General features: G+C 62.9%; 1 protein-coding gene across 2 annotated transcripts; it reads right to left on the bottom strand.

The window, feature by feature from the left end:
* Positions 1-599: 599 nt before the first annotated feature.
* Positions 600-9,158, bottom strand: Sh3bp5l (SH3 binding domain protein 5 like). Of its 2 annotated transcripts, none has more exons than XM_004640931.2 (7): positions 9,068-9,158; positions 8,181-8,781; positions 3,696-3,758; positions 3,473-3,601; positions 2,778-2,939; positions 1,954-2,127; positions 600-1,844 (listed from the first exon to the last, which is right to left on the bottom strand). In XM_004640931.2, exons 2-7 carry the CDS (start codon positions 8,364-8,366, stop codon positions 1,395-1,397), a joined length of 1,164 nt encoding a protein of 387 aa, XP_004640988.1. In that variant the 5' UTR covers positions 8,367-8,781; positions 9,068-9,158; the 3' UTR covers positions 600-1,394. The 2 variants fall into 2 exon arrangements, with proteins under 2 accessions (XP_004640988.1, XP_023556771.1); XM_023701003.1 differs by having other exon boundaries at positions 9,078-9,157.
* Positions 9,159-9,827: the final 669 nt, after the last annotated feature.

Genomic DNA, 9,827 nt, shown 5'->3' with positions numbered 1-9,827 from the left:
AAGCTGCTGAAAAGAACAGAAACTGATGAGGGAAAAGAAGGAAAGAGGAACAATTATATACACAAGATAGTTTGTACAGCACCTCACTGTCACATTCTATGCCTCCTACGCAATCACTGTTTCAGATCCACTAACCTACACTAGCCCGTCTCTCTGGGAGCTTCTCCAGGAGAGGACAAAGCTGGCCAGGTCTGGGAGGAGGGGCCTGCAGTGTGGGTCTAGGGCCGCTGGCGACTCTGGATCCCACTCCCAGGCCGACTCTCCTGAGCCCTCCCTGCCCTGCTGGGCCACACAAGCATCTCCTGTCCACGCCAACGGCCCCCACAGCGCAGCTTCGGACATGCAGGTGGCCACCACAACCATGCCCTGACCCTCCAGGGACAACCTTGTCCATCCGAGAGGCAGCTCTATGAGTGAGGCCTGGCCCCCTTGGTCAGTCCCAAGCTTCCAGTCCCCGCCCAGGATCCCTGTTGACCCAACCCAGCCCCAACTCCCAGCTGCCCGCACTGGCCACCCCCAGCTAGAGGGCCCAAACCCTTGCTCCCCACAACACAGTGCGCACGGCTCTTACATAAACTATTTTATTTAAATAAGTCCAGGGCAGCCCCTCTCCCACACACACTGGCACATGCACACGCACACCCGTCCTCCCAGCCTCACTCCCTGCCACCTATGGCCACCTCAAACCCCCAGGTTCTCATCGTGACCACACCTTCACCCCAAAACCAGGAAACCCGTGTCACACGGGGCCCGTCTTGGCAGGAAGAACCAGCTCTGCCGAGGCACGAGCTCTGCCCAGGCTGGCTCCTGAGCAGCAACCGAGGAAGGGCGAGGGCCCCCCCAGGCCACAGCTCCCTGCATCAGCAGCAGGGGCCACAGGGGCATCTTGTTCCAGGGAGAGCATTGAGCACCAGGTTCCAAATGCCACCACGAGAGGGTGCCAGCCAGCAAGGCCAGACTCCAGGGCTACAGCACACCCCGCCCACTGGGCGTTGGAGGGACCCGCTAGCACCTTGGCAATGTAGGACAATGACCAGGATCTGCCACACACGGCTCCCATCCCTGACGCAGTACCCTCAAGCCCCAAGAGGGCACGAGGTCCATCCTGTAGGTCACACATGGCGGGCCTGGCACCCACAGGCTGGGTCATCCTCCTCCCCAAGCTCCTGTGTCTCCCACACCAAGGGTCCCCAGGGACAGCCGTGAGGGGGATGAGGAATCACACAGAGGAAGCCAGGGTGCAGCAGGGTGGGGACAGCAGCCCGCCTCAGGCTGAGGGAGGCCCTGCCTCAGGGCTGCAGCAGCAGGCAAACTGGCCTCTCCCTGCAAAGACACCACAGGAGGACACTGCCCAGGGTGCTGAGACCCCTTAGGGACGCTGCAGTCAGCAGGAGCTACAGGCTGACACTGCGCTGGTGGCGGCCCCCACGTGCCCCGCTGTCGCTGTCCCGGTGAAGCCCAGGCCTGGGGCCCAGCTCCTGGCCATCCAGGCTGGCATGGTCTGACAGGCCACGCAGGTGCTCCACAGAGTCACACTTCTGCAGGTCGGAGGCCACCGTGCGCAGGCTCAGCAGGCTCAGCGAGTCCGTGTCGGGGCCCACACCTGCACCCAGGCCCACCTCCTCCGAGCCAGCCTCAGCCCCGCTGTCAGCCTCCTCAAGGCCTTGTGGCCCAGCCTCAGCACCCACCGGGGAGGAGCGCCGGGAGCACCGCGGGTTGACCAGGCCACGGCGCCGTGCGTGGATCTGCTCGCTGATCTGCTCCAGGTTGCGCAGGGCCACAGAGTAGCGGGTCTTGGCCTGTGCCACTTGCTGCTCCAGCTCTGTGACCTTGGCCTTGTGTTCCTGCAGGGTGGGACAGCCACTCCAGTCCCTGCGTCACAGCACCCACCCTCACCATGGCCACCAGCCCAACCTCCCAGCCTGCTGCCAGCACCCCCATCCCCTTGGCTACCTCCAGGATCTGGCTGAACTGGGCCTTGAGCTCAAAGTAGGGGCGGCTCTTCCCGATGGCCCTCCGGAGTGTCTTCTGCAGGGCCTGCACCCGGGCCTCCGCCTGCTGGCACAGCCGCGTCACCCGCTGATGCTCACGCTCGCCCCGCAGCCGCTCCTCCTCAGCCTCGTTCACCTGCCATGGGGTAGGGAGACCGTCCCTGAGCTGGCTTGCTTCGTGCCTGCCCAGGCTGCCTGGAGACCCAGGCAGGAGGAAGTTCCACAAATGCTGTGGTGTGGGGGGCCGAGAGGGGTCTGGAGCCTCTGCAGCTACCCAGCCTTGCGGCATCTGTGGCACTGGCCACTCAGTGCGGCCCTGCCAGCACAGGATGGCACCCTGTGCCCAGGCTGCAGTCAACAAGGGCTCCAGCTGTGTGCAGAGAGGGCACACAGAATGGGTGCCGCAAACCCAGGCCTGAGACCCCAGTCCCCGGGTCGCCAACCTTGGAAATCACATGAAGTACACCTCAGGAACCCAGGGTCACAGCAGAGCTCCAAAGCAGAAAGGAGACAGATCTCCCCAGCCAAGGGGTCCCATCACACACCTCTGGAGCCACCAAGTGCTCTAATTTGTTAACTGTATGGAAAACCAATGTTCTGAGCAAAGGGAAGCGAGCACACCTCTCGGAGCACCAAGACCCTCATGACTCCACCTAGCACCCTGCGCGCCACATTCGTCCGTGCACAAGCAACAGCCAGAGGCTGATCCATCCGAGCAAGGACCCACGTCACAGGGACCGTGACACACAGAGCCCCAGGACAACAGGTGGAGGAGGGCCAGCTCACCTTGCAGGTGGCATGGTTGAGCATCTCCTGCCAGGTAGGGTCCAGGCGGTTCTTGTCGGCCATGACACCCTGCTCGGCCACGAAGACCATCTCGCGCGCCGCGTTGTGCATACTCACTGCCCGCTCATAGCGTAGTGCTGCCTTCTGCGTCTCCTGCTGGGCCTGGGGGTGCGGGCATGTCAGGATGTCGGGGTGGGTATCCCTGAGGGCCTCATGCGGAGGGCCAGGACCAGGCAGGCAGAGCCCACCCCTGCGGCCAGAGCCTCCTCCAGGGGGCAACCCCAAGCAGGACCTCACCAGCTACCTCCCTGTACCTGGCCCAGGGCGCCCCCGTGTGGCCCTGTGCAGCACGGCACGGCCCCTCCTGAATCCTTTCCAGGCGGTCACCTGTGCCCAGCTCCCTGGCACCAGAGTAAACAAATACCAGGCATAAGATGGGACGTGCATGATACAATTCTGGGTGCCAGGGGGCTGAGTGAGAGTTAGACAGAGGAAGCGACCCGAACCCACCATGAAGAAGGAGGAGAAATGGGGGAAAGGAGCTGGTAGCTGGCCACAACAGGCTTGCCCCAAGGAAGGATCCCAGCCCGCAGGACCTCAAGGTCACAGGAGGGGCTGCGCAGTGGGGCACCTGCCCAGCCCCGTGAGGCCAGGGTCTGCACCCCAGGATCACAAGAAGTACAACACCGTCGTACCTCCTTGGCTAGCCGCCGTGCCTCATAGTAGGGCCGGGCCTTCTCTATGCAGCTGCCCAGGTGGGAGCCCTGTGTATTGAGCTTCCGAGCTGACTCCTGCAGGATCCTCCGGTAGGTGGTCCTGGCTTCCTGGAGAAGGGATGGTGCGGTGGGCCTCGGGCACACCCCTTCCTCCTCCTCTCTACCAGGACAGCCCCGGGTGTGGAGACAGCTAGATACTCACATCGAGCTGCAGCTCCACCTGGTTAATCTCCTCGCTGGCCTGGTTCAGGTGCTCCAGTTCTTCCTGCCAAGGAGGAGGGGATGGTGAGTGACGGCTGGCAAGGTGAGGGGGACAGCGGAGGCCAGGAATGGGTAGCCGGAAGGACCCGACTTCCTGGCCTCTCCCTGCTATCCTGGCAGGGCTGGGGCTCACTGTTGCTTCCCGAAGGCAGGGAGCTGTCTGCAGGAGGCTGAGGCTGCAGTGCTTGTCTGCCGATGATGTGGTGCCAAGCCTCTGGCCTCCCCACCTTTCTCTACCACTTCCTGTCAAGGTGGGGTCTCTCCAGGATGACCCCCTGGGCCAGGAGGGCAGGTCCCTGGCACAGCTTCCAATGCACGCACTGCCCCTTGGCACCAGATCCAAGAACCTAAAGCACAGCGGGCCGTGACCCCTGATCACCAGGCAAGGCTCTTGAAGCACATGGGGCTCTGTGAGGGTAGGAACTGCACCTGGGCAGCGGGGTCGGCAACTGAGGTGGAGCAGGGCACACAGGAGCGCAGCATGCGGCCTGTGGAGCCCAGTTCTGGCTGAGGACGGGGCCCAAGGAAGGCAGAAGGCTCTCAGAGAGGAAAGGGAGGCCACCTGCCTATGGGGTCCAGGCGGGAGAGCAGGCAGGGCTGGGGTGCACGGCAGCGAGGGGGCTTCGGCAAGCAGGCTGTGGGGGAGAGGCCACAGGCCGCCCACAGCTTTGCAGATGGCAAGCCAGGTGAGACACTGACCTCAGTCACCCACCCCCCCAGGGAAGGTGGCCGAGTTCCTGGAACCCTAAGCACTGAGGCCCCTTTCAGGAGCAGGGCAGGCTGCACGGAGGCCCTGCCCGGAGACACCTGGGGCCAGGACAGGCTCTGCCCCAGGGGCCCGGCTGGCACTGCCTGCTCTGCCACCCTTCTAGCAGCCCTAGGGGAGAGACTGGGTGGCCTGTGTGACCTCCCCAAGGTACGACTGGATTCTGGAAGATCCAAGCCAGCAAATGAGAACACAGGGGGCTGGCTGGTGCACTGCGGACGCACACAGTAACCTGCACCGGACTGCACCCGTGGCAAGGACACGCTCACGTGTGTGACCCTGAGACCCTGCCTCAGAAGCGTGTGAAACGTGCTCAACAAAAATATGGTGTGGGCTGCACAGAGAATTTTAATTTTATTTATTACTGGTGGCAGAAATCAAACTCAGGACCTGGAGGTTGCAGGCAGGCGCTGTGCCACTGAGCTATCTCTCGGCCCAAGATTTTAGTTTTAGAGCAACCCCCTTTTCACAAAGTAATAATCATGTAAAATAACAAACTGTAGTACATTTCACCTAACCCAATACATCTAAACTGTTACCGTTTCAACATGCAGTCAATTTAAAACTTAATTATACTTCACTTGTTTGAATGAAGTCTCGAGACACCTGCCTGAGGAAGCTCAGCCTGGGCAGTGTCCCGAGCTCCTAGGCTGGGCCACGCAAGGCGGAGCTAAGCAGGTCATGCATGGGCTAGCACCGAGCGCACACCACTGCGGCGGCACAGGGCAGCCGCTGCGGCTTGGGACCAGGGCTGTGGGGCGGCGCCTGGCCCGACACACAGCTCCTTGGGCAAGGCTTCCTGTGACTCCAGCCGCAAGGGGTGCCTGCCAGCGAGGAGGCAGCAGCCAGTCCTCACCGAGCTCCCGCCCCCTCGTCCTCAGGGCACTCCCATCAGCCAGGTGAGAACCGGCGAGGCAGCGAACTTCAGGGAGAACCAGGGCTGGAGCCACAGCAACCTTGGACCTCCTTTCTGGCCACAGTGACCCCATCCTGGGACTGAGGTCTCTCTCCTAGGAGCACCTCACACAAGACAGAAGCACTGTGCTGCAGGGGAAGCCAAGCCTGGGCAGCAGAGGCCGGGCCTTGGGCCCATCAGCACCGATGGGCAGGGAGAAGGGCGGGCGTGGACACCACCTGCCCGCAGGGCTCCCAGGAGAGGCACACCTGCTCCTGCCACACGAGGCAGAGGAGCAACGGCCAGCACGTGCAGCCCTGAGTGACGCCAGCTCTGCCACTGGCAGCAGGAGTGGCACTGCTTTGTACTCGGGGCCACAACCAGGCTGGCACCTTCGCACTTACAAAGAAACCCTGCTGGCGAGGGTGCCCGGGGAGGGCAGGGAGCAGGGATCTGGCCAGGCTGGGTGACTGCGCTGAGCACGCAGGCGCCGGCTGGGGCAGGCAGCGACGCATACCCCTCGGCAATGTGCCAGATGCCCGCACTCAGCCACGGTGCGATCGGGAGGCTGACGCCTGAGTCAGCGTTGTCAGCAAGCATCAGCCGGCTGGGGTGACCTTCCGAGGCACACCAGGCACCTTCCAGGTGCCACACACCACTGAGTCACAGGCGGGCACTGGGGCTAGATGCCCCACCCCTGCTGGGTCAGCATGGGCTCAAAGGGAGGCTGGCAAGGGGTAGTGCTGACTGAGAGGGGAGCAGTATTCCCGGGGGACACCTGAGGGAGTCCTTGCGTCTGAGGAACCAGTCACTCAAGGACCCTTTTGCAGGGAGATCTCTCCCTAAGCTGTAGGGCAAGGCCAGGGGCACTGGGCCCTGACTTGGAGCCTCTGCCAATGGCCTCGCTGCAAATAAGGAACACGCTGGTACGGGTAGGGTCTCCTCTGCCTCAGACCCCTTGCCCCGCAGGGCCAGATGCCCACAGGGTCCCCACCCCAGACAACGCCCATGGCACTTCCAGCCAGCCCAGCCCAAGGATGGGGAAGGGCATGTGTACAGCTCCCTGGAGGGTTTTGATGGATCTGTGGGCAAGTACCCATAATGCGCTGAGAAGCCACACAAACACAGTCCACACTAAAACGCCTCGAATGACACAAATCCCCTCCCCTCGGGAACCCAACACAGAAGGCTGGGCTGCCCTGGCCTCCTGGTGCAGGACCCTGTCCCACCAGCCTCTCCCACACCTGGGCCCGCATCACCCACGGCATACAGCGTACCACACAGCTCAGCCAGAGGAACGTGGCCCCTCACCCTCCGTGTCAGCCACATCACGGCACCTGCTGGCCTCTTGGGCTCCTGTGACCCTCACAGAGTTCACCTGTCAGCACTGCACAGAAATTTCTGCCTTACTTTGTTGATTTTACTGACAGAGAGTGCGTGCAGCTGAGGGCCACCTCTCCTGAAGGGGCAGAGCAAGGGTGATTCCCACCCCTCGTCCCCTGCCCATGTGGACCCTGGAGAAGAAGATGGAGAGCAGAGAAACACAGCGGACCTGCTCGGACCTGTTCCTAGAATCCCTTTCCCAGCACAGCAGGGAGAGCTTCCCGGAGGGCCAGGAAGTGCCATCGCACAACCCTCCATTTCCAGGAATAGAGACCCCACCACACACACAACACCTTCCAAGCCCTCACCACAAAGCAAGCAAAGGCTGGGCGGGCCAGTGCTCACCTGTGATCCCAAAGCTCTGGGAGGCCGAGGCAGGAGGATCACAAATTTATACCCAGACTGGTGACCTGCGATTTAGTGAAACCCTGTCTCAGAATGAAAGATTAGGAACAAAAAAGGGGGAGGTGTGGCTTAGTGTGAAGGTGCTGAGTTCAGTCTCCAGCAATGAACAAGGGGAGGGGGTAAGAGGAAAACCAACAAGAATGTGACCGAACAACAAACAGACCCACATACAAGAGCACAGTAAACATAACCTGCAAAGCTGCTAGGTGGACCCTTCACTCAACAGCAAGTAAGCTGAGTTAATAACGTTCACAAAGTCACAGAGCAAGGAGTTGAAGATTGCCCAAGCCATGCCCAGGACTTGTTTCTCTACAACTGCTCCCCACTGGGCCACAGACCACTGAGGACAAGCAGGAAAAACAGTTGTCTCAACACAGCAACCTGCAGCACTGCAGGACAAAAGTGCCCACTCCAGCCACAAACCACCGCTCCCCACTGCTCCCAGGGGAGCCGAGCACATCCAAGAGGGGCCCCCACACCCATGCGCGCACTCCCTGGGGCCCTACGCAAGGCCTGAGGGGTCAGTGCTGGCCGATTTCTTCCCACCTCCCTGGAGTCGTCCAATCTGGTTGGCGGACAGCAGTGAGGACCCTAACCCTGGACACCCCTGCTCCACGAGAGGGGTGTGAGTCACTCAGCACCAGCCGCACAGGACACCACCTGTCCCAGCAGCTTCCCAGGAAGCCCATCTCCCCCAGGGCACCTCTGCCAGCGATGCGAGCCATCCTCCCCCACAGCCCTGAGCTGCCCGCTTCCACTGCCAGTGTGGCTTCTGCTGCCAACGTAGCTTGTGCTGCCAATGTGGCTTCCACTGCCCCTCTTTCAGTGCAGGGGGCGTCCCCTGCACCACCACCAGCCCTTCCGGCGCACACTGCTCCTGATGCTGGTCACAGGACACAGCGACAGTGTACGCTCATCACCAGGTGGCTCTGCAGAGGGCTGCAGCCACGCTCACTCTCTCCCCCAGGTCTTCTCACCTGGATCCGAGGGTCCAGTTCTTCCTCCTCTCTTGGTGACAACTTGGGCTCGCTGCTGCTGCCGCTGCCGCCACCACCAGGTTCCTCTGCCCCTGGGCTCCCGGGTACTTCGTCCTCCACCACCTCAGGCCGCAGCTCGCCTTGCGGGGTCTCCCGTCCCCCTGGGACCTGCCTCAACTCTGCCATCGGCCCCGAGAGGGCAGAGCCCTAGGCACAGGGCAGGGCCAACATACTAGAACCTGGGCCCCAGCAGGGGGCTTCCTGGGCTTTGGACGGCCAGAAGGCTTCTCAGCTCAAAAGGCGGACCAAGGCGTGAGGAAGGTCACTCGCGGGCTGGAGGCCGAGCCTCCAGCTGTCGAGGATTGCTGGTACTAAGGGTTGTATGCGGACGCGGTTCCCTCCGCACCACAGAGCGTCCACCGGGAGTCTCCGGAGCCACAGCCCCGAAGCCACAGCCCCGAAGCAGGGGGCAGAGGGGGCCTGGATGCTGGGCCAAGTCCTGCGCAGGGGAGCACCATTCGGGAGGCCGAGGCAGGCGCGCCTCCAGGCTGTGGGTGGTGAAGGCCGGGCGCGGAGCTGTCGGACGATCGTCTCCCGGGAACTGCACAGAGAGAGAGACAAAGACAAGACTGGGGCCGCGTCCGCATCCGACCTCGGCCTCCGCGCTTCCAGGCCCAGTCCCGCAGTCCCAGCCCGACCCGCTCAGCCCCGGGGCCGGCCCGTCGCCGCGCCCCCTTCGCTCCTCCGGATTAGGATGCAGCCCCAGCCCGCCTCACCCCTCTCGGCGAGCAACCACGACCTGCGCCTCCCGTCCAACCGCTCCGCCGGCCCAAGGACCAACCCCGGCCTCTGCACAACCAGGCGCAACGGTCCCGGTGCAGTCTTACCTCGACTTACCCTCCGGTGCGAGGAGCTCTTGGATAGCAAACAACCTGCCCCCGCCCTCCCCGCAAGAAGCCGGCCCAACCAAACGCGACGGAGCAGGCGGAGACGGAAACGCGTAGCACGCAGCCCTCCACGCGCCCGCGCAGGCCCGCCCAGTGCGGACTCTCGCGCCGCCGGCCCGGCCGCCTGTTTCCGTACAACATGGCGCCCCCCCGTTCAGCGCATTCTGACGTTGCTCCCAGCCCACCCTTCAATTAAGCCGACTAAAAAGAAATCAGCATATGCTTATGATGAAAGATAGCACAACATATGGAGACTGAGAGCTCCTCATGAGTAGAAGAAAGCTAGAAATGCCACGGAAGTTAGGAAAATCGCTTCACAAGAGGGCTGCCATCTTGTCTGGCCCGGCCGTAAGACACCGCTTCCGGTGTCGACCCGGAAGGCGCCGGAGCCACGCCGGAAATGAGCTCACGGGCTTCTGGCCAGTACCGCGGCCGCTGGAAGGAAGCCGCCTTCCCGGAGTCGTGTTCCTCACTGCAGTGAGGTCAGCGTCCCCTGGCGGGGCAGTGCTGCTGAGCGAGCCCCCCTCGCCTTGCTCGGTCCCGCGGCCTCGCCCAGAGCGTGCCTCTGCCCCGCTCACCCCGCCGCGCCGCTCGCGGGGGGTGGTCGCACCGAGCGGGCCGCCCGAGCGCGCGAGGGAGGGCGGGGGTGGGGAGCGGCGGTCGGCCGGGCGCCCCCTGCGCGTCAACCCCAGACGCGGCT

This window comes from Octodon degus, unplaced genomic scaffold (assembly GCF_000260255.1).
Source record: "Octodon degus isolate 3935 unplaced genomic scaffold, OctDeg1.0 scaffold00129, whole genome shotgun sequence".
Lineage (NCBI taxonomy): Eukaryota > Metazoa > Chordata > Mammalia > Rodentia > Octodontidae > Octodon > Octodon degus.
The sequence above is the reverse complement of the archived record's forward strand: the minus strand, read 5'-3'. Positions and strand labels throughout refer to the sequence as shown.

Excerpts from the sequence above, each read along its gene's own strand:
- Sh3bp5l (XM_004640931.2), bottom strand. The coding sequence starts at position 8,366 with ATGGCAGAGTTGAGGCAGGTCCCAGGGGGACGGGAGACCCCGCAAGGC. Across the intron at positions 2,940-3,472 it reads CACGGCGGCTAGCCAAGGAG|GCCCAGCAGGAGACGCAGAA; the intron begins GTACGACGGTGT and ends CCGCACCCCCAG. Across the intron at positions 1,845-1,953 it reads AGTTCAGCCAGATCCTGGAG|GAACACAAGGCCAAGGTCAC; the intron begins GTAGCCAAGGGG and ends CCCACCCTGCAG.